This window comes from Hyla sarda, chromosome 1 (genome assembly GCF_029499605.1).
Source record: "Hyla sarda isolate aHylSar1 chromosome 1, aHylSar1.hap1, whole genome shotgun sequence".
Classification (NCBI taxonomy): domain Eukaryota; kingdom Metazoa; phylum Chordata; class Amphibia; order Anura; family Hylidae; genus Hyla; species Hyla sarda.
Genome location: NC_079189.1, coordinates 365,651,512 through 365,675,180, shown reverse-complemented (window position 1 = coordinate 365,675,180; position 23,669 = coordinate 365,651,512). Strand labels below are relative to the sequence as shown.

The 23,669-nt window shown below is 45.5% G+C and overlaps 1 protein-coding gene across 11 annotated transcripts in view; it reads left to right on the top strand.

The window, feature by feature from the left end:
- TRPM3 (transient receptor potential cation channel subfamily M member 3) overlaps window positions 1-23,669 on the top strand; it is a 714,607-nt gene that overhangs the window by 593,281 nt on the left and 97,657 nt on the right. For all 11 annotated transcript variants that reach the window (XM_056523079.1, XM_056523077.1, XM_056523078.1 and 8 more), the window contains 2 exons: window positions 20,548-20,685; window positions 21,428-21,556. In XM_056523079.1, the coding sequence (XP_056379054.1) occupies window positions 20,548-20,685; window positions 21,428-21,556 (267 nt within the window). The remainder of the gene's footprint in view (window positions 1-20,547; window positions 20,686-21,427; window positions 21,557-23,669) is intronic.

Genomic DNA, 23,669 nt, shown 5'->3' with positions numbered 1-23,669 from the left:
TACATTTACTAAGTACTTAGTTGAAGCACCTTTGGCATCAATTACATAGTAACACAATAACATAGTTTGTAAGGTTGAAAAAAAGACAAGAGTCCATCGAGTTCAACCTAAAACCCTTCATCCAGATGAAGGCAAAAAAAACCTGAATGAGGCTGATGCCAATTGCCTCATCACGGAGGAAAAATTCCTTCCTGACCCCAATATAGCGATCAGAATAAATCTCTGGATCAACTTTCTATCCTCATATATCTAGTATCCATAACTTGTAATATCATATTTTTCCTGAAAACCATTCTGGCCCCCCCTTGAACCTGTTTATTGGGTCAGACATCACAACATTATGTGGCAGAGAGTTCTATAGTCTCACTGCTCTTACAGTGAAGAATCTCTGTCTGTGATGATTGTGAAACCTTCTTTACTCTAGATGTACAGGATGCCTCCACATCATGGTTATCAGTTTAGGTATAAAAAGATCACTAGACAGATCTCTGTACTGTCAATTCATATATTTGTACATTGTAATCAGATCACCCCTAAGACGTCTTTTCTCAAAACGTAATAACCCCAAGCTTGATAACCTGTCTTGGTACTGTAATCCTCCCATACCATAAATTATCGTTGTTGCCCTCCTCTGCACTCTGTCCAGTTCAGCCATGTCCTTTTTATATACATGTGCCCAGAATTGGACACAATACTCCATATGTGGCATGACTAGTGATTTATACACATGCAAAAATATGTTCTGACACATCCCATGACTTTGTTAGCCTTGGCAGCCACTGCCTGGCACTGATCACTAAAGTCGAGTTTACTGTCCACCAGTACCCCCAAGTATTTTTCGGTAGAAGTTGGACCTAACATCTTATTATTTAGCACATACTTGTACATTTTGTTTTTACAGTCCAAGTGCATAACCTTACATTTCTCCACATTAAACTTAATTTGCTATGTCTGTTCCCAAGCCTCCAGCTTCCCCAGATCCCTCTGTAATATTATATTATCATCCTCTGTGGTGATCACCCTACCCAGTTTGGCATCATCTGCACATATAGAAATTCCACTTTGTAATCCCTCTACAAGGTCATAATAAACATACTAAAAAGAAGTGGACCCAGTACTGACCCCTGTGGTATCTAGTCACTGTCACCCAACCAGAGTAAGTTCCATTGATACCCACCCTCTGCTTCCTGTCCTGTTCCTGAGCCAGTTGCTAACCCATTTAGATATATAACTACACAGCTTCACCACGATCCAATCTATAACTGACCTCCTCATAAAAGCTGATCAGATTAGTCTGACAGGACCAATCATAAAGCCATGTTGTTGTTACAGGTATGTCACAAGGTTGGACACACGGATTTGGGGATTTTTTGCCATTCTCCTCTGCAGATCCTCTCCAGCTCTGCCAGGTTTAAAGGAAACTGTCAGTGTAGGCCATTTTCAGGTCTCTATAAAAATGTTTAAGTCAAGGCTCTAGCTGGGCTACTAAAGATATTCACAGAGTTGTCTGTAAACCACTTGAAATCCCCTAGTTGAAAGGTGAACCATAAGCCCAGTTTGTGGTCCAGAACACTCTGGATTAGGTTTAAGGATTTCTCTGTACTTTGCTACATTCAGCTTTCCCATAACCCAAACCAGTCTCCCTGTCCCAGCTGCTTTAACCCCTTAAGGACCGGGGGGGTTTCCATTTTTGCATTTTCTTTTTTTGCTCCTTGCCTTTAAAAAATCATAACTCTCTCAATTTTGCACCTAAAAATCCATATGATTGCTTATGAACGCCTTTTTGTAAGTTTGGGGGCTTCCGTTTCTACGTAGTAAATTTTTTGGTAAAAATTACACCTTATATTTATTCTGTAGGTTCATACGATTAAAATGATACCCTACTTATATAGGTTTGATTTTGTCATACTTCTGTAAAAAATCATAACTTCATGCAGGAAAATTAATACGTTTAAAATTGTCATTTTCTGACCCCTATAACTTTTTTATTTTTCCGCGTATGGGGCAGCATGAGGGCTCATTTTTTGCGCCGTGATCTGAAGTTTTTAACGGTACCATTTTTGCATTGATAGGACTTATTGATATTTATTTTTTCATGATATAAAAAGTGAACAAAAATGCATTAGTTTGTAGTTTGGAATTTTTTTGCATGTACGCCATTGACCGGGCGGTTTAATTAATGATATATTTTTATAATTCGGACATTTCCGCACGCGGTGATACCATATATGTTTATTTTTATTTACACTGTATTTTTCTTTTATGGGAAAAGGGGGTGATTCAAACTTTTAATAGGGGAGGGGTTAAATGATCTTTATTCACTTTTTTTTTTCACTTTTTATTTGCAGTGTTATAGCTTCCATAGGGACCTATAACACTGCACACACTGATCTTTTACATTGATCACTGGTTTCTCATAGGAAACCAGTGATCGATGATTCTCCCGCTTGACTGCCCATGCCTGGATCTCAGGCACTGAGCAGTCATTCGGCGATCGGACAGCGAGGAGGCAGGTAGGGACCCTCCTGCTGTTCTGTAAGCTGTTCGGGATGCCACGATTTCACTGCTACTATCCCGAACAGCCCACTGAGCTAACCGGCATGGTTTCACTTTCAACTTTGAACGCCGCGTCTAAAGGGTTAATAGCGCGCGGCACCGCGATCAATGCCGCGCGCTATTAGCCATGGGTCCCAGGCCCGACCCGCTATGACGTGGCCCCGCGTTATAGATCGGGAGCGGACACATGACGTTCCAGTACGTCATGTGTCCTTAAGGGGTTAAAAACACCCCCAACATGATGCTGCCACCCCCATGCTTCACTGTAGGAATGGTATTGGGCAGGTGTTGAGCAGTGTCTCCTTTCCTCCAGATATGAAGCATAGAATTGAGGCAATCTTGGTTTTATCAGACCAGGAAAATCTTTTTTTGTAACAGTCTTTAGGCGCCTTTTTTGCCAACTCCAAGTGGACTTTCTTGTGTCTTTTGCTGAGGAGATGTAATGACTTGACTTTGTTTTGCCAGAAGGGTTAAACCTTTCTAGTCTCTGGCAAAACTTGTGGTTGCTGTGGTAACGCCCTGGCCTATCCGGTCTGATTTTTCTCTGGCCAATGCTGTGTTCTCTTTGAGTCCACATCCTGCAGCATGACTTTTTAGGCTCTCAGTTGTCTCTTAGACTTTGCCTGTGAAAGAGTGTTTTTCTCTGAAGCTAGCATTCACCTGCATCTGCATCTGAATCTGTCTTCTTGGTTTTGTGACTTTGGCTCTTAAATTTGGTTAACTCTTTGATACTTGATTCTGTAATTTTGCTGTCCTCTTGGCTTTCTGATCCGGCTTGCTGACCATCCTTTATGTTTGTTTGTCTCCCTGTTAGCATGTATATAGTGCGTGTTCACCTACTATGTTCTGACTGTTTCTTCCTGACCTTTCTGTATTGCTGTAGTTTGTTGCTTTGACTTGTGCAGACCCAGCACTTATTCAGAGTAGGAATCATCTTCTAGTTTTGGAGTTTGGGGTGACTATGCAATAGGCAGCGACAGGGGTTCTGGGTGAGAACTAGAGAACACTGTTTTCCAGACAATACATGAAAAGGAAGCTTCTTTTAGTTTAACACAAGACTGCAAACAGATAAATAAAAAAGATGTAAATAAAAGTGAAAGTTTCTGAACTTTCCAAATGTATTGTACATTTTTGCAAATGACCCCATGAAGGTGCATGTTAAAAGAAATGCTTAGTAAATTTTAATGTCATACACTGTATATTTAAACCTACATTTTGAACTTATATGCCTTTTCCCAAAAAAAAAAAAAAAAAAAAGTGTAATACCCTTTGCTCTGTGGCAATTAGAGATGAGTGAATTTTTGAAAAATTTTATTCGGCCTATTCGCTGAATTTTCCCCAAAAATTTTTTCGGTCCGAATTATTTATTCGCAGCGAATCGCTGAACAACAAAGCCTGGAGTTTGCGGCAGCAGGATGTAAACATATAGTGGCTGAATGACACAGCCTGGAGGTGTCGGCAGCATGAAGAGACCATATAGTGGCTGAATGACAAAGCGTGGAGGTGGCGGCAGCATGAGGTCACCATATAGTGCCTGAATGACACAGCGTGGAGGTGGCGGCAGAATGAGGAGACCATAAAGTGCCTGAATGACACAGCCTGGAGTTGGCGGCAGCATGAGGAGAGAATATGGTGGCTTAATGACACAGCCTGGAGTTGGCGGCAGCATGAGGAGAACATATAGTGGCTGAATGACACAGCCTGGAGGTGGCGGAAGCATGAGAAGATCATAAGATGGCTGAATGACACAGCCTAGAGCTAGCGGCAGCATGATGAGAACATATAGTGGGTGTCTGTCACAACCTAATGTTGGAGGCAGCATGAGGAGACCATATAGTGGCTGAATGACACAGGCTGGAGTTGGCGGCAGCATACAGTGGCTGAATGACACAGCCTGGAGGTGGCGGAAGCTTGAGGAGACCATATATTGGCTTATTGACACAGCCTGGAGTTGGCGACAGCATGAGGAGAACATATAGTGGCTGAATGACACAGCCTGGAGGTGGTGGAAGCATGAGGAGAACGTATAGTGGCTGAATGTCACAGCCTAGAGTTGGCAGCAGCATAAGAAGACCATATAGTGGCTGAATGACACATCCTAAAGTTGGCGGCAGCATGAAAAGAACATATAGTGGCTGAATGACGCAACCTGGAGCTGGCGGAAGCATGAGGAGACCATATAGTGGCTGAATGACACAGTGTGGAGGTGGCGGCAGCATGAGGAGAACATATAGTGGCTGAATGACACAGCATGGAGGTGGCGGCAGCATGAGCAGAACATACAGTGGCTGAATGAAACAGCCTGGAGTTGGCAGAAGCATGAGGAGACCATATAGTGGCTTACTGACACAGCCTGCAGTTGGCGGCAGCATGAAGAGACCATATAGTGGCTGAATGACACACCCTGGAGTTGACTGAAGCATGAGGAGACCATATAATGGCTGAAATACACAGTGTGGAGCTGGCAGCAGCATGAGGAGACCATATAGCGGCTGAATGACACAGCCTGGAGTTGGCGGCAGCATGAGGAGACCATATAGTGGCTGAATGACACAGCATGGAGGTGGCGGCAGCATGAGGATAACAAATGGTGGCAGTATGAGACAGCCTGGAGCTGTCATCAGCAGAATCAGGAGTCCTGAAAGTGACCCAGTGACAGAGTGGTGCAGTGGTTGGCAATACCGGTACCCGGTGATGAAGGTGGGTGAAAAAAGTAGAACTTGGCATCAGATGTGTGGCCTTAGGCGGGTGGCAGGATCAGAATAGTAGCTGAGGCAGGTAGGCAGAAAAAAAAGGTCTCTTTTGTAAAAGTGTTAGTGTGCACAAGTAAGTATTGAGGGGTATACATTACGTGAAACTTAACTTTTAATAATATGCTTAGGATAAAATATATGGACAAAAATTTTTTTTTTTAAATCAAACAAAAGGAAAGGTGTGCAAAAAACACCATGTGCCATCTACACCACCCAGTATTGATGTGATGCAAAGACCTCTAAAAGGTGGAAGGGAACAACGTGTGGTCCATTGTAACTGATGGGGGTAAAAACTTCCCCTGTAAGGCCCTGTTCTTGCATTATTAATTCCCTTCTTGGCAAGTGTTACTCACCCTTAAAAGGGCTGCCCCACACAGGAACCTCTCCCTATTTCCACCTACAAACAATGTCATTTCCTAGGGTTTTTAGGTGGAAATAGGGATTGGTTCCTGTGTAAGGTTGCACTTTTTAAGACGAGTAACACTTTCCTAAAAGATGGAAGGGAACAACGTATTGTCCATTGTAGCAGGTGGGATAAATACTTCCTCAGTAAGGCCCTACTCTTGCCCTATTAATTCCCTCCTAGGCAATTGTTACTAACCTTAAAAAGGGCGGCCCCACACAGTAACTCTCTATTTCCACCTAAAAACTATGGGAAATGGCAGTGTTTGTAGGGAGAAATAGGGAGAGGTTCCTGTGTGGGGCCACCCTTTTTAGGGTAAATAACTCTTGCCAAGAAGGGAATTAATAATGCGGGAGTAGGGCCTTACAGGGGAAGTTACAATTTACAAGTTACAGAGGTCTTTGCATCACATCAATACTTGATGGTGTAGGTGGCACATGGTGTTTTTGGCACACCTTTCCTTTTGTCTCATTTGAAAAAAAGGGTCCATAAATGTTATCTGAAGCATATTATTAAAAGTTAAGTTTTACGTAATGCATATCTTCAATACTTACTTGTGGTCTGATGCGGAGGAATGTATGTAACTGGGGAGCAGCGCCTTAAATATGTTTAGCACTATCCATATTTGTGAATAGTTGGTGTGGCACCATGGTCAATCTACTCTGATGCATCTGGCATTGGTGGGTGGAAATCCTGGCTGATCAATGCCTGATTCATGTTCACAAAGGTCAGTCTCTCCACATTTTTCAAGGACAGACGAGTTCTCTTTGGGGTTACTATGGCCCCCGCCGCACTAAGCAGCCGCTCTGATGGCACACTACTGGCCGGCAGGACAGCTTTTCCAGGGCAAACTCTGCTAGTTGCGGCCACAAATCAAGTTTGGCTGCTCAGAAGTCCAGCGGATCTTCAAGGTGTGTTGGCATGGTCATGTCAAGGTATGCCACCACCTGCTGGTTCAGGTCCTTCTCCAGGTCTACCTGCTGCTGATGAGTTACTTCACTATGTGGGTGAAGAAAGCTACTCATCAGTGACTGTAGACTCAGGCTGCTGCTGATGGAGGTACTGCTCCTTCCACCCCACCCCTCCCCAGCAGCCATGGCAGTGGAAGGTGAGTGCAGAGGGCCCCCCCCCCCCCCCCCGAGTCAGACCTGCGAGAGGATGGACGATGGCGCAGAAAGGCATCGGCCAAATGACTACATAGGATGTTTCTGTAGTAGGTAAGTTTGTCCACCCTCTCAGTGGGTGTAAAAAAGGCCCCCATTTTGTGGCTGTAGCGAGGGTCCAATAAGGTGGAGAGCCAGAAGTCATCCCGCTGCCGAATGGTGACAATTCGGTGGTCACTACGCAAGCAAGTGAGCATGCATCGTGCCATTTGTGCAAGTGACTCGGAGGGAATCCCTGCCTCATCTCCACTGCATACTGCTAATGTGTGTCTGGGTCCTCTGTCTTGCCTTCCTCATAACCCTCTTGCTCCTCTAGCTGCTCCTGCTCCTCCTCTCCTGACAGTTGACTAGAAAAACCGCCCATCTTGCGAAACCTAAACTGTGCTCCACTGTTCCCCTCCTCCTCCAGTTCAGCCCCCACAGGGCTCATGTGGCCGTGAGATATAAGCGCCATGTCTCCAGTGCCCTGACCAGCCATCGTTTCCAACATGTGTTGTAGTACATAAAGCAGTGGAATGACGTTGTTCATCCCGTAATCCTGGCGACTGACTAATAATGTGGCTTCTTCCAAGGGCCTGAGCAAATGGCAGGTGTCAAGTATGAGCTGCCACTGGTTGACATTGAAGTTACACAGGGGGGACCCCCTAGTCCGCTTGGATCATCAAGCAATCAGTGATGGCTTTTCTCTGTTCGTATAGTCGGTCCAATATATGGAGGTTGGAATTCCAACATGTGGAAATGTTGCAAATCAGACGATGTTGGGGGATACCGTTCTGACGCTGCAGCTCAAGGAGGGTGCAAAGTGTGAGTACGAGTGGCTGAAGTGCATGCACAGTTTCTTTCCCATTGTTAGGATGTCTTGCAGATGGGGGGAACACTTCAGGAACCACTTGACAATTAGATTGAACAAGTGGGCCATGCTGGGCGCATGTCTCAGGCTTCCTTGTCGCAGTGCAGACAAGATGTTTTTCCTGTTGTTGGTCACCATAGTTCCCATTTCCAGTTTTCGTGGAGTAAGCCATGATTCGATTTCTTCATGAATGACTTTTAGCAGTTCTTCCCCTGTGTGACTCCAATGTTCGCCAAGGCAAACCATAGCTTCGCCGATGGATTCCTGGCAGAATGACTGACTCGAAGTAGGAGGAGCAGGAGCATCTGGAGCAACAGAAGGAGGGTATGACACACAGCTCCCTTAGGCTGAGGTGGTGGAGCCTTTGCTGGCTGAAACAGGGAGCAACGTGACACTGGGTGATGCAGCAGGCTGGACCACCACATCAGAGCCATGGTTCTCTCAGGCTGCATTATGGTGACGCAGCATATGTTGACGCAGGGCCGTGGTGCCAACATTGGGACCCTGGCCACGCTTCAGCTTCTGCCTACATATCTTGCATTTGGGCATGTTAACCTCCTCCGGATGCTTGATGAAAAACTGCCACACCGCCGAGTAGCTGATTTTCCCACCAACAGTCCGCACTGATTGACTGCTATTGACTCCAACTCCAGGAGCCCCTGTTTCACTACCTCCCGGGAAGGTAGGCTGCTGCGAAGCAGGTGGTCTACCCGGGCACGTTGGCTCCAGATTTCCCACTTCTGCCACTATGCTGACTGCCAACCATGCTACCACCTTGATGGCTTAGCTGCTGCCTCATGAGCAACCTGCAATCCTCTTCTCCTGATAATGATGACGCTCTTTCTGCACCCGGCTCCCAAGTGGGATCAGCTTCATCATCATCGAGTTGTGCCTGTACGTCACTGATGTCCTCCTCAGTTTCCTCAACAGTGTCTGCTTCAGGAGCCTGACTGCTCGCAACACCACCTTCCACGCCACTCTCCTCATCACTACTTGCCACCTCGCAGAGGAATCGGCGGATGTCTCCTCCACTTCTTGGCTGGGCAGTAGCTGCTGACTGTCCTCTAGATCGTCCTCACTAAATAGTGGAGCTGAACTCACAGCATAAGATACTTCTGTGGGGGAGGGAACAGCATAGGACAGAGGTAATGGAGGGCAGGGACTGCCCCCGGGCCATGCCAACTGAGGGTTGTGTCTAAGGAACCCACCGACTGTTGACTGGGGTTGTCAGATGGGTTGCTGATCGAGACATGACCGCTAGCTGATACCGGGAGCTCAGGCCTCTCGCTGCAACTGCTGCTGCCACTCGCCCCTAGCCTGCTGCGACCTCTGCCTGATGAATTTAAGCCTCTGCCACTCTTCTGTGCACGTCCTGGCACTTCTCTGCCTGACATACTTAGTTCGTATATGAGGGGAGTACAATACACTCCACTGCGCTTAAAACAGTATTTGTGTACCAGCCGGTGTGCACTTTTGGCTGGCCTTTCACAGTATCTAAGCCCTTAAGACTTTAACAGGAATAAAATAGTACACCACTTAGATGTACGTTGCACTTATGAGGGGAAGACAATGCGCTCCAGTACGCTTAAAAAAGTATTTGTGTACAACATCAGCCGGTGTGTACTTTTGGCTGGCCTTTCACAGTATCTAGTCCCTTAAGACGTTAACAGGAACAAAATAGTACACCACTTGTGCACACTGTAATGGAACGCTGAAGAGACTGGGAGGTGAATCGCTGGTGTAAAAATGCTAGTCTGTGCAACACACTGTTACGCCGAGCGCTCCGGGTCCCTGCTCCTCCCCGAAGCGCTCGCGGCGTTTCTCTCCCTGCAGCGCCCCGGTCAGACCCGCTGACCGGGAGCGCTGCACTGACATGGCCGGCGGGGATGCGATTCGCATAGCGGGACGCGCCCGCCCGCGAATCGCATCCCAAGTCACTTACCTGTCCTGGTCCCCGGCTGTCATGCTCTGGCGCGCGCGGCTCCGCTCTCTTTTGGGGCGCGCGCGCGCCAGCTCTCTGAGATTTAAAGGGCCAGTGCACCAATGATGGTGCCTGGCCCAATCACCCTGATTAGCTTGCACCTGTTCCATGCTCATATAACCTCACTTCCTCTGCACTTCCTTGCCGGATCTTGTTGCCTTAGTGCCTTGTGAAAGCTATTACTGAGTTACCCATACTGTGTTCCTGACCTCCTGCTATTCCCATATTGACCACGAACCTTGCCGCCTGCCCCGACCTTCTGCTACGTCTGACCTTGTCTCTGCCTAGTCCTTCTGTCCCACGCCTTCTCAGCAGTCAGCGAGGTTGAGCCGTTGCCAGTGGATACGACCTGGTTGCTACCGCCGCAGCAAGACCATCCCGCTTTGCGGCGGGCTCTGGTGAATACCAGTAGCTTCTTAGAACCGGTCCACCGGCACGGTCCACGCCAATCCCTCGCTGACACAGAGGATCCACTATCAGCTAGCCGAATGGTGACAGTAGATCCGGCCATGGATCCCGCTGACGTGCCGCTGCCAAGTATCGCTGATATATCCACGCTGGTCGCCCAGCAATCCCGTCAGATCGCCCAACAAGAACACCAGCTGTCGTACTTGACCACCATGACACAGCAACTTCAGTCACAGCTACAGCAGCTGCAACAGCAACAATCATCTCCTCCGCCGGCTCCTGCACCTCCTCCGCAGCGAGCGGCCGCTCCTAACCTCCGCTTGTCCCTGCCGGACAAATTTGATGGGGACTCTATACTCTGCCGTGGTTTTCTGTCACAATGTTCCCTACATTTGGAGATGTTGTCGGACCAATTTCCTACAGAACGGTCGAACGTGGCTTTCGTGGTCGGTCTCCTGTCTGGGAAGGCTTTGTCTTGGGCCACACCGCTCTGGGACTGCGATGACCCTGTCACCGCCACAGTACACTCCTTCTTCTCTGAGGTTCGCAGTGTCTTCGAGGAACCAGCCCGAGCTTCTTCTGCCGAGACTGCCCTGCTGAACCTGGTCCAGGGTAATTCTTCAGTAGGCGAGTACGCCATCCGATTTCGTACTCTCGCTTCCGAATTATCTTGGAACAACGAGGCTCTCTGCGCGACCTTTAAAAAAGGCCTATCCAGTAACATCAAAGATGTGCTGGCCGCACGAGAGATTCCTGCCAACCTGCATGAACTTATCCATTTGGCCACCCGCATTGACATGCGTTTTTCTGAGAGACACCAGGAACTCCGCCAGGAAAAAGACCTTAATCCCTGGGCACCTCTCTCACGGTATCCCTTGCAACCTACCCCTTTGCCTCCCGCCGAGGAGCCTATGCAAGTAGATCGGTCTCGCCTGACTCTTGAAGAGAGGTCTCGCCGTAGGGATAAAAATCTATGTCTGTACTGCGCTAGTACCAAACATTTCTTGGTGGATTGCCCTATTCGTCCTCCACATCTGGAAAATGCACGCACGCAACCTGCTCACGTGGGCCTGGCATCTCTGGGTACGGAGTCTGCTTCTCCATGTCTCACTGTGCCCGTACGGATTTCTCCTTCTGCCAACTCCTGCTTCTCTGCCGTGGCCGTCTTGGACTCTGGTTCTTCTGGAAATTTTATTCTGGCCTCTTTGCTTGATAGGTACTGCATCCCGGTGACCCGTCTCATCAAGCCGCTCCACATTTCTTCAGTCAACGGAGTCAAGTTGCACTGCACTGTGCGTTATCGCACAGTGCCCCTGCTGATGAACATCGGACCACATCTCGAGAAGATTGAATTTTTGGTTTTACCCGGCTGCACCTCTGAAATCCTCCTCGGTCTGCCATGGCTCCAGCATCATTCTCCCACCCTTGACTGGACCACCAGGGAGATCAAGAATTGGGGTCCTGCTTGCCTCAAGAAATGCCTCACTTCTGCTCACAGCCCCGCCTGTCGAGTCTCACTGTCTCCTCCTGTGCCTGATCTCCCAAAGGCTTATCAGGACTGCGCCGTGCCTCCTCATAGCCCCCGTCCTGGTGACCCTCTGCCCCCCCTCCCCATTCCCACTCCTTCTGGACTGTCTGCCGTGCATGGGCATACCCAGGACTTCGCTGTCCCCCGGAGGGAGACTCTACAGTCGCTTCCGATGTCCTCGTCCTGTGTGGAGCGACATCCCGACAAAAAGAGGGGGAGACCTAAGGGGGGGGGGGTACTGTTACGCCGAGCGCTCCGGGTCCCTGCTCCTCCCCGAAGCGCTCGCGGCGTTTCTCTCCCTGCAGCTCCCTGGTCAGACCCGCTGACCGGGAGCGCTGCACTGACATGGCCGGCGGGGATGCGATTCGCATAGCGGGATGCGCCCGCCCGCGAATCGCATCCCAAGTCACTTACCTGTCCCGGTTCCCAGCTGTCATGCTCTGGCGCGCGCGGCTCCGCTCTCTAGGGCGCGCACGCCAGCTCTCTGAGATTTAAAGGGCCAGTGCACCAATGATGGTGCCTGGCCCAATCACCCTGATTAGCTTGCACCTGTTCCATGCTCATATAACCTCACTTCCTCTGCACTTCCTTGCCGGATCTTGTTGCCTTAGTGCCTTGTGAAAGCTATTACTGAGTTACCCATACTGTGTTCCTGACCTCCTGCTATTCCCATATTGACCACGAACCTTGCCGCCTGCCCCGACCTTCTGCTACGTCTGACCTTGTCTCTGCCTAGTCCTTCTGTCCCACGCCTTCTCAGCAGTCAGCGAGGTTGAGCCGTTGCCAGTGGATACGACCTGGTTGCTACCGCCGCAGCAAGGCCATCCCGCTTTACAGCGGGCTCTGGTGAATACCAGTAGCTTCTTAGAACCGGTCCACCGGCACGCTCCACGCCAATCCCTCGCTGACACAGAGGATCCACTATCAGCTAGCCGAATCGTGACACACACAGCGCTGTCTGTCCCTCTCTATCTTTCTGCAACAGAAGTGACTGGCCGAAACAGGGGCGGACATATCACATGTGCAACATGTTCAACTGCACAGGGGCCCAGCGTGAGAGGAGGCCCGTCAGCGGCAGGACCCCTCTCATGCTGGGCCGGCCCTACCATGGGACCTGAATGATGCAGGCGGCATTTGTATCTCTGGTGCAGGGCCGCCATCAGGGGGGTACAGCCGGTACTCCAGTAAGGGGCCCCATCTCCCAGGGGGGGGCGAGCCCCTGCTGCACCCCCCTGCAGCAGCCCCAGCACAGCATACTGCTGTTTAAGCAGCAGGCTCCTGCTTTCACTGGCAGCTGCAAAATACTTCCTGCCATCTGTCCTCTCCTCCCTGGATAAGGCTCTTACAGACGACAGCAGCACAATGGAGCGATAACTGACGAACATCGGGCTGTGTATGAGAGGTAGAGGACCTTTGGTGATGTCATTACCATGTGATCAGTCACATGGGTGGGAGGAGCCTGACTACTATGCAATGGAGGCCCAGGAAGAAGTTCCTGTATAGGGGAATGTGTATCATGTGAAGGTAACCTATACTATATACTCACACACAAATTAGTATGTCTGTGTTTTCCAAACAGTGTGCCTCCAGCTGTTACAAAACTACAACTCCCAGTATGCCCAGAAAGCCAACAGCTGTCTGGACATGCTGGGAGTTGTAGTTTTGCACCAGCTGGAGATACATTGTTTGGAAAACACTGCACTATATAATTCCCACACACTGCATTTAACACACCCACCACATTTATTGATTTGAGAATCAATAAAAAAATGTCCAAACTATTCCAATATAACATTAATTATCCCACACGGTCAATGGCATAATTGTTAAAAAATACCAAAGGCCACAATTGCAAATTTTTAGTAATTTCATATACCATAAAAAAAAATTAAAAAAAGCGATCGAAAAGTCGCATCAAAAATGGTACCAGTAAAAACTACAGATCAAAGCGCAAAAGATGAGCCCTCACACATCCCAGTATATGGAAAAATGCTAAAGTTATAGGGGTCAGAAGAAGATGATTTTAAGTATACTACTTTTTGTATAAACGGAAGCCCCCAAAAGTTGCAAAATGGCGTTTTTTTTTACTGTGTATTTCATGGTAGCATGATTAATGCCATTACAAAGTAAAATTGGTGGCACAAAAAGCAACAAGCCTCATATAGGTCTGAAAGTTGAAAATGAAAAGTATTATGGCTCTAATACACAAGTGGTATAAATATCATGGTCGCAGCTGTCACAATCATGACTGAGAACCCTGTGACCGGCCACCACTGCTGCCACAATATCTGGCTGATCTGCCGGCGACTGTAACTGTAAGGGTAAAACTCCAAAACAAATTTCCTACACAAAACAGTGTACACATATCGCTAAAAGTTTATTTTGTTAATACCAACCAAATTAAAAACATGTATATGAGGCATCAGGAGAAAACCACAAGTAAGCACAGAGGCCACAACACACATGAAATTCAGAGATAATGGGGGAGATTTGGAGCAGTTGGAGAAGTGGTGCAGTTGCCCATAGCAACCAGATTGTTCTTTTTTTTTTTTAAAGGCATCTGAAAAATTAAAGAAGTGATCTACAACTGCTCCACTTTCCCTCTGCACAGGATCTGATAATTCTTCCCCATTATCTCTCAATAAAGTGGCAGGGGGGGGGGATCAGTCGGGGGGAATAAAGTGGCAGGGGGGATCAGTCGGGGGGAATAAAGTGGCAGGGGGGGATAAAGTGGCAGGGGAGATCGGGGGGGAATAAATTGGCAGGGGGATCAGAGGGGGGATAAAGTGGCAGGGGGGATCAGAGGGGGGGATAAAGTGGCAGGTGGTGGGCTCAGAAGGGGGGGAATAAAGTGGCAGGGGGGATCAGAGAGTGGAAATAAAGTGGCATGGGGAGGATCAGGGGGGTGGCAAATGATGTAGCACAGTGGGGAGTGGTTGAAATGGCACAGGAGGTTGATCAAGGGGGAGAATGCATGGGGGTAGCAGCCCAATTTGTAATGCTGATGATACTGGTATCATGTTATACGTCGTAGGACATGCAACGCGATATGTGCAATTAGCGGTACTGTGAGGGGTGTCCAGGGGGCCCAGGCCTGAGCTGTGTAAGGGGCCCCAAAATTTCTGATGGCAGCCCTGCTCTTGTGTCCTGACGCCCGGGACATGCAGTCCTGGGGCGCCGGGCAGGAGATTTCTGCTAATTACATTTGCCTGGGGGTCACGGGATGCAGGTACTTCCTGGCGGAGGTGCGCGTAGTGACGTCACTTCCTGCGCGGCACATGCGATGACGTGCACACATCACTTATAGCGCGCACCTCCAAGAAGTCCCCGCATCCCGCGACCCGCCGGCAGATGTAAGTATGCTGCCAGTGCCTGATGTGGGGGCTCTAAATATCTGCTGCCTAAAGGGGATCTAAAGCTATGCTGCCTAAAGGGGGTTCTAAATCTACAACATAGATTTAGAGCCCCCCTTTAGGCAACATAGATTTAGAGAACCCCTTTAGTCAGCATAGATTTAGAGCCCCCCTTTAGGCAGCATAGCTTAAAGGGGGGCTCTAAATCTATGCTGCCTAAAGGGGGGCTCTAAATCTATTCTGCCTAAAGAGGGGCTCTAAATCTATGCTGCCTAAAGGGGGGCTCTAAATCTATGCTGCCTAAAGGGGGGCTCTAAAACTATGCTGCCTAAAGGGGGGCTCTAAATCTATGCTGTAGATATAGGGCTCCCCTTTAGGCAGCATAGATTTAGATCCCCTTTAGGCAGCAGAGCCTAAAGGGGGGATCTAAATCTATGCTGCCTAAAGGGGGGGGGGCTCTAAATCTATGCTGCTTAAAGGGGATCTATATCCATGCTGCCTAAAGGGGGGCTCTAAATCTATGCTGCCTAAAGGGGGATCTAAATCTATGCTGCCTAAAGGGGAGCCCTATATCTACAGCATAGATTTAGAGCCCCCCTTTAGGCAACATAGATTTAGAGCCCCCCTTTAGGCAGCATAGATTTATTTGCCTTTATATTTTCATCTGTGTTGGTGGGGGGGGGGGGGCACTGGCACACTTTTTTGCACAGGGGCCCTTTGCCGTCTGTGTCCGCCCCTGGGCCGAAATATGGCTGACGATTGTATAGGGCTGTGACATCCCAGGGGTGACTGACTGCTGCATGCTGCATGTGATTTAGGGTCATCCCACCTACCCTTGTTCGCACCTTCCCAGGATTCCTTGCCCCATGTCCTTACATGTGAATCCGCCATTTTAGATGCCCTGGGGCCTGGACTGCACTAAATGGAGTTTAATAAAGCGATTTGCGCAATCAAATTGCGGCGATATTCTCATTCGTTGCGAATAGAATTTTTCCTGAAATTCGTAACGAATTTGGATACGTCAGATTTGATCCGCTCATCCTTAGTGGCAATATACATTTTCATCCATCATCATCAAACCTATTTTTTATTTATTACATGAGGAAACATTTCCAAAATCTTTGTCTACTCATGCAATGACTTTGTAGGTAATGATTGCCATATGCCCTAGTCCTAAACCTGACATGCCGCCTGATATCATAAATGTGTAGGAAATATGTGAATATGTATCATCTTGAGACTGGGTTGTCACAATGTAAAATGTTTGGTGTGTATTAAGTTTACACACTGATGTTCCCAGAAACTGAAGCCAAATTTTGGGGGGATAATCAACTCATATTTTAAAATAAGCAACAAATGTTACGCTGTGTGAAACCAAGCTTGTGTGCTTCATATAAAAGAAGCTAGGGGATTTATCACTGAATATCACTTTCATTCAATCCTCCACACTCCATGATGGCTTTATCTTACTGTAAACTTGTTTTCTCCTGTCCAGTGTTAGTGATATTTCCTTAAACTAATTTGTTAAAGTTTTTCACAGTTGACTGTTTATTTCACCTATTGATTTTTCATTTGTATTATTGTGCAATTTCGAGGCATATTGCTTTAAATGTTGGACTATTTATTATGTCAATACTTGCACCAACCCAGCTCATTGGGACCAATCAACACATTTTCCTCTAAGTGTTGTAATAACATAATTTTTGCAAGGGGTAATAAAAGGTATCTAAAAAAAACTTTTGGGACTAACCTCTTAATCATAGAATTCAGGTGTTTAATTCAGTCCATTGCCACAGGTGTATAGAATCAAGCACCTATCAATGCAGTCGTCTTTACACACAATTGGGTCATTCTAAAAAGTTCAGTGATTTCCAGCATGGTACTGTAAGGCTATATTCAAACAACATAAAATGTGCAGAATGTCCACCCTGAAAACACAGTAATAGGACTGATTGGAAATGTGCCTTCTCCATAAAGTGGAATCTGCTGAAAGCTTGCAGAGGTTAATTGTTTATGTGGACACCAGAATCAAGATTTCCGTGGCAGAGACATCTGCCACAGAAATTCTGCCATGGGAATGGGGAAGCAGAATCCCTTTGAAATCAATGGGACTCTGCTGCAGCGGAATTTCTGAACTGAATATTTTTGTGGAATTTCACTCGGAAATTCTGCCATATGAACATAGCTTAATAGGATACCACCTTTGCAGGAGTTTGTGGAAGATCCAGGAGGGAAGTTGCATGCAAGCAATACAACACAAGGCATCAGATGGAAAGGTGTAAAGCCACCATCACTGGACTCTGGAGCAGTGGAAATGTGTTCTGTGGAGTGACAAATTACACTTCTCTGTCTGGCAGTTGTTAGACTCACCGCAGTTGATTGGAACTTGGGAGGTAGTAGATCCGGTGGACCGCAGTAGTCTGGAACACTGGAACAAGAGAGGTAGTAGATCTGCTTTAAATGTCAGAGCTACAGGGCACGCGCGTCCTAGGAGGCGGGGGCACGCATGACGGAGCTGATAGACGGAGGCAAAAGGCGGAGGTGAGTGACAGGCTGGGACTCGCATACGGGCATGTCCCGCGATGCCAATCCCAGCCCCACCGGCAGGAGACATGAGAGGGGGGATGCGCTCACGGCCAACGTGTCCGGCCTGAGCGCAGTGTGTAACAGCAATCTGATGGACAACCATGGTCTGGGTCTAGTGAATGCTAGAACATTACCTGCCTGACTGCATTGTGCTAATTGTAGAGTTTTTGGTGGAGGGGGTATAATGTTATGGGGTTGTTGTTTTTTAGGGGATGGCCTAGGCCCCTTAGTTCCAGTGAAAGAAAAATGTAATGCCCAAGAATTCCACAACATTTTAGACAGTTGTATGCTTCTGACTTTGTAGAAACAAGCCCATCCAACATCTTTGGCATGAACTAGAATGGATATTAAGATCCAAGCTCTCTCATTTGTCTGACGTCATACATGCTCTTTTGGACAAATGGCCAAAACATTACCCCGCGCCCCCCCCCCCCCATGCCCCTACACACATATGCTGATACCAATTTTATCAATAATACCAGTTAACAAGGATGTGTAAAACAAAGAAAAACAGGCGCTCCCTTGTGGAGAATCAACGGGATCACAGGTGTGTGGGAGGGGAGGGAAAAAGTAAAGGCTCACCCTGCCAGGTTGTGTGCATTCCCACACAACCAGGATATGCGTTTGATAAGATGATCCTGGTCTGCAGCCTTCCTAAAAACATTAGGGAGATGTATGGCAAACTTCAAGGAGGATAGGAATTCCGGCGCTGTCCAAGGAGGAGACAATGGGGCCAGGTGTGTAATGAACAGATTTAATCCAATGCGACACGTTTCACCGCGCTTGCGCGGTTTCATCAGGCATCAGTTAACAAGGAGGAATATTATCACCATACATATTATCATCATACTGTTACTGACCAAAACCTTTATACTGAGACTAACATTACCATTAATAATACCAGTATACAAGGATGAATATTATTACGACACATATTACCATTATACTGTTACTGACCAAATCCTGTATACTGAGACCAATATTACCAATAATAATACCAGTGCACAAGGAGGAATATTATCACCATACATATAAACATCACACTGTTACCAACCAAATCCTGTAAACTGACCAATATTACCAATAATACCAGTATAAAAGAAGGAATATTATCACCAAACATATTACCATCATTCTGTTACTGACCAAATCCAGTATGCTGAGGCATATATTACCAATAATACCAGTTTATAAAGAGGAATATTATCACCATACATATTACATCATACTGATACTGACCAAATCCTGTATACCCATATTATCAATAATACCAGTTTACAAGAAGAAATATTATCACCATACATATTACATCATACTGTTATTGACCAAATGCTGTATACTGAAACCAATATTACCAATAATACCAGTATACAAGCAGAGAATATTTCCCCGATACAGTGACCATATAGTGGTAGATACCAGCTGTACACAGGCTCTGCAGACCATAAATGATTACATACAGTTACATCTGGTGATTCACAGATGATGTCTTCCCTGATCGGAGTTGTTCATTGTCCTTTTTCTTCTTCATTCTGTCCAGACCGTCATGATTATTTCTTCTAGTCACAACTCGTCTCCACAGAACCTGGCAGACAAACATTTTAGGCTCTGCACTTTTCCAGCACCTACAGTGCTCCATACAGTAATAATTACCCCCTTAGTGTCCCAAACAGAAGAGTGGGTAGATAAGAGGTTTGGGGATGAGTACCCCTAACCTCATTAGATAGTTAGGTCACTCCAGTAGGTAGACAGGCCCCTTCATATGGTTTCCCCCATTACAAAGGTGCCCAGAGTATGTAGGTGCCACCTGTAGGTAGGACCACCTGTAGATAACTGCCTTCTGTAAGTAGTTATTCCTCATAGGCAGTAGCTGCCCCAATAAGTAGGGGTACTCCCTGTAGGTAGGCTCTATTGTAGATAGTAGCCCCCCTGTATATAGTTGCAATCCCCTGTATATAGTTGCAGCCCCCCGTGTATAGTAGTAGCAGTCCCCTTTAGGTAGTAATAGCAATAGCAGCCCCCTTTGGGTAGTCCCTCTTGCCAAGATTAAAGAACAAAAATACAAAACAAAAATCATACTCACCAGACTCCTGCCAGGCCTCTACTATCTTCTCTTCTTATACGGGCCTGGCTCCAGCACATGATGATGACATCATTCACACACTGGAGCACAGAGGAAGGACGCTTTGGCCTCTTTTGGTTGCCTGTATAATACGGGTGGCCACAAGAGTGATTGACAATGGCTCTTCCATCTGTCAAACAGCCGAGCACTGCATTTAACTATAGGCGCATCAGTAACTATAGGTGCATCTTGGACTAGCCGGCTTTGGGCCTGTCACTTCACTGCCTCTGCACAACATCGTGGGGCAGGAGTGACGTCTATGGGCAGGCCAGCTTGATTCTATATTAATGCCTATGGATTTAGAATGCAATGTTCTAAAAGATCCTACAATGTGTGGTTGCCCCAATGCTTTTGTCCATTTGTTGTATTTCATTATGACATTCATGTGCCCTAAAAGGAGAAAACTGACAAGGGTTCCACTGAAAAGCTATGTACATTGACACCGGCATACCCACATATGCTAACATACTGTATATCACACATACCGTATGTGTTTGTTATATTACCAACCGTTTTATGGGATTCTGAAAACAGTTTCTAGGTGGCATACACAATTCTAAATATATAAAATAGTTTCAAATAGGTATCAAGAGCTTGACATACAGTATTCCTCATATGAGGTGTGTTATACACATGGTTGCATTGAAATAACAACTTCTGTTTCCATATTTGATGCTGAAAATCTCTTTGTTTCATCCCCACTACATTTACTGTATAATATTTTATCTGTGAGCTTATAAAGCCCAGTTTCTGTTACCGTATATTCTTAAGGTTTAAGCAATCAACACTTTTAATAAATGAATAATTCAAAAACACATAGATAACAGTGTTCCACCATTTATAGGCAATGCTGGCCAGGGGCAATGGTGATACAGCCAGAAAGAAGGAAGATGATGTACATCCTCGACATCGGCTCATACCACTGGGGAGAAAAATCTATGAGTTCTACAATGCACCAATTGTTAAATTCTGGTTCTATACAGTAAGTGTCTATCTGCTATTAAATAAGTGCTAAGTCCTAGTAGTACAACTTAGCAGGCGTACATTGGCACAATATCCATAGTCACCTTTCATGAGATTATTTCAATGATGCTCAATTGTTATGTAGGAGAGCATTTCAGTGTTACTCTATTATGTAAGAAAAAGATTGATGCCTTACTCTTATACAGTGAAGATATATATATATATATATATATATATATATATATATACATAGTGTGTATATACATATCTAACTGCTTCTACGTATAAACTCCTCCTAATGGCAGACATGCGAGTGAAGGGGTTACAAGGGACTGCCTAAATAGATATTTACACAAAATATTTCTGAATGACACAGTATATAAATGGCACGTGCAAACAAAAATGGGGAAATACTGTTCCAGGTTAAACCCCCTCAAAGGACAAGGGTGCACTCCCTCCATCTGGAGAAGAAGGGGCGACACGCCTCCTTTACCATAAGAACTGTGAATTTATGGAACAGTCTACCTCAAGAACTGGTCACAACAGCAACAGTTAAAAGCTTCAAAACAGGGTTAGATACATTCCTAGAACAATATAACATTAATGCTTATGCAGAAATATATAATCACATCCCTTCCCCTTCATCCCACCATATCCCTTCCCTTCAATTCTTTGGTTGAACTTGATGGACATATGTTTTTTTCAACCATACTATCTATGAAATTCTGTAACTAATACTGTTGTTTTTTTTGTTCATACAGATGGCTTACATGGGATATCTTATGCTCTTCAACTACATTGTACTGGTAAAAATGGATCGGTGGCCTTCAACACAAGAGTGGATTGTCATCTCGTACATATTTACACTGGGAATAGAAAAAGTGAGAGAGGTAACATAAAATACTGAAAATGGACATACTTGAGTTTCTTTATAATGAACTACACTGTATATTGGCCCTATTATCTGCGTTATGTGAGACTTTCTCCTTCTGGCCTAAAGTTTTCTTTGGAGAGGATATGAAGTAAGTGTTTTATGTAAAATGTGATGCAAGTTTCACTTCCAAAAACATAAAAGCAACCAAAACAATATCAAAACAATGAAATTATGCCTATGGAGTGTAACATCAATACATTGCTCCAAACAAAAACACCTCTCACAGAGATAGATGCAAGTACGGAATATCACTTTATCGTAACAAAAAAGTAATGAAATAACATTAAAAGGCACCAAAAGCTTACACACAAAGAACACACATACAGAGGATGATGGATCATATCAGTAATGTGATAAAGAGGTATACCATCAATGGCTCAGGACAGACCATCGTATCCTGGTAGAGCAAAGTTAGATGAAAATATACAGGCAAAAACAATATGTGCATGCATCAATCCTGACCAAAGTAAGAAGGATGGTGCTGAGCAGTTAGAGCCACAAAATAACTGCAATGTACAGACCCTTACCTAAGATGTACACGCATCTTAGGTACGGGTCTGTAATGTTAGGTAGGTCTTCAGGTAGGCCTATCCAGTAGGTAGTTACTTGAATTATTTGTCAGAAATTCTGGTGCACAACACATTCTCGTAGCACAAAAAACCCTGCGAAATCTCATCAAAAAAGCCTCAGTAAATGAGGCCCGTTGTTTCTTGCTTTCAAAGTGGATGTTAAGAATGTTTTGCACAGTAAATTCTCACACCAATTTTCACTTCGTCTTTGTAGCATTATTGTTTTGACAGTTCTAACTTATTGTTATTAACAGACCAGTGACAAGGGCGTTCTGAAGTTTTCAGATTGACCACTAGAGGACTCCAAATAATCATGAATGATTCTATACACACCTTGGAATTTATACACAATTGCCGTTTGCATCTATGAGAGAAGGTAGAGGCTAGCTAATATGAAAACAAAAAACCTATAGAAAAACCTTTTATTAGACATACATTACAAATACCCAAGTTGTGTTTAAAAAGCATCAGACTACTAAAAACAGATATATGGTGCACATATATATTAGCCAAAACAAATGTGTACCCAATTATAGATATAAACGGTAAAAAATAATAATAATAATAATAATATATATATATATATATATATATATATATATATATATATATTAGAGATGAGCGAACTTACAGTAAATTCGATTCGTCACAAACTTCTCGGCTCGGCAGTTGATGACTTTTCCTGCATAAATTAGTTCAGCTTTCAGGTGCTCCGGTGGGCTGGAAAAGGTGGATACAGTTCTAGGAGACTCTTTCCTAGGAATGTATTCACCTTTTCCAGCCCACCGGAGCACCTGAAAGCTGAACTAATTTATGCAGGATAAGTAATCAACTGCCGAGCCGAAAAGTTTGTGACGAATCGAATTTACTGTAAGTTCGCTCATCTCTAATATATATATATATATATATATATATATATATATTATTGGTTTTACCATTTGTATGGTGGAAAATTGTTGCAAATATTTGTGCAATGGGTAAAAAAGTCACAAGATTTTGGCGTAACTCATTTAGGCCCCAAAAAAACTAAAATATAATATAGTGTTGCATGGTTAGCTTTTTGCAGTCGTCTGTGATGAGAAATGAGTAACATAACGTTTTCAATATAAATAGACGTTTTCGATACATATCTCTTTTTTTGTTGGTACCTAGAAAACAGATTTCTATAAATATGATGTTTTGGGTATTTTTATTTAAATCTAATGAAAGGTATTTTTTAAAGGGTGTGTGTTTTCATTTACACACTGCCAGGGCTGTAGCCGCAACACATAAATCATTTTAGAGGGAATCTGTCAGCTTTTTCATGCTGCCTAAATCATAAGCAGCATGGAACAGGCATGAACACCCTCAGAGAAATGATAGTTTTAGATGAGCTTCTTCTCCTTTGCCACCTTTCTGGCTTGACTAACAGGTCTCACCTCATACACACATATGGTGAGACCTGCCAGTGAAACCCAGAGAAGCAGGAAGAAGCAACATAGAGTTGCAATCTTCACTGTA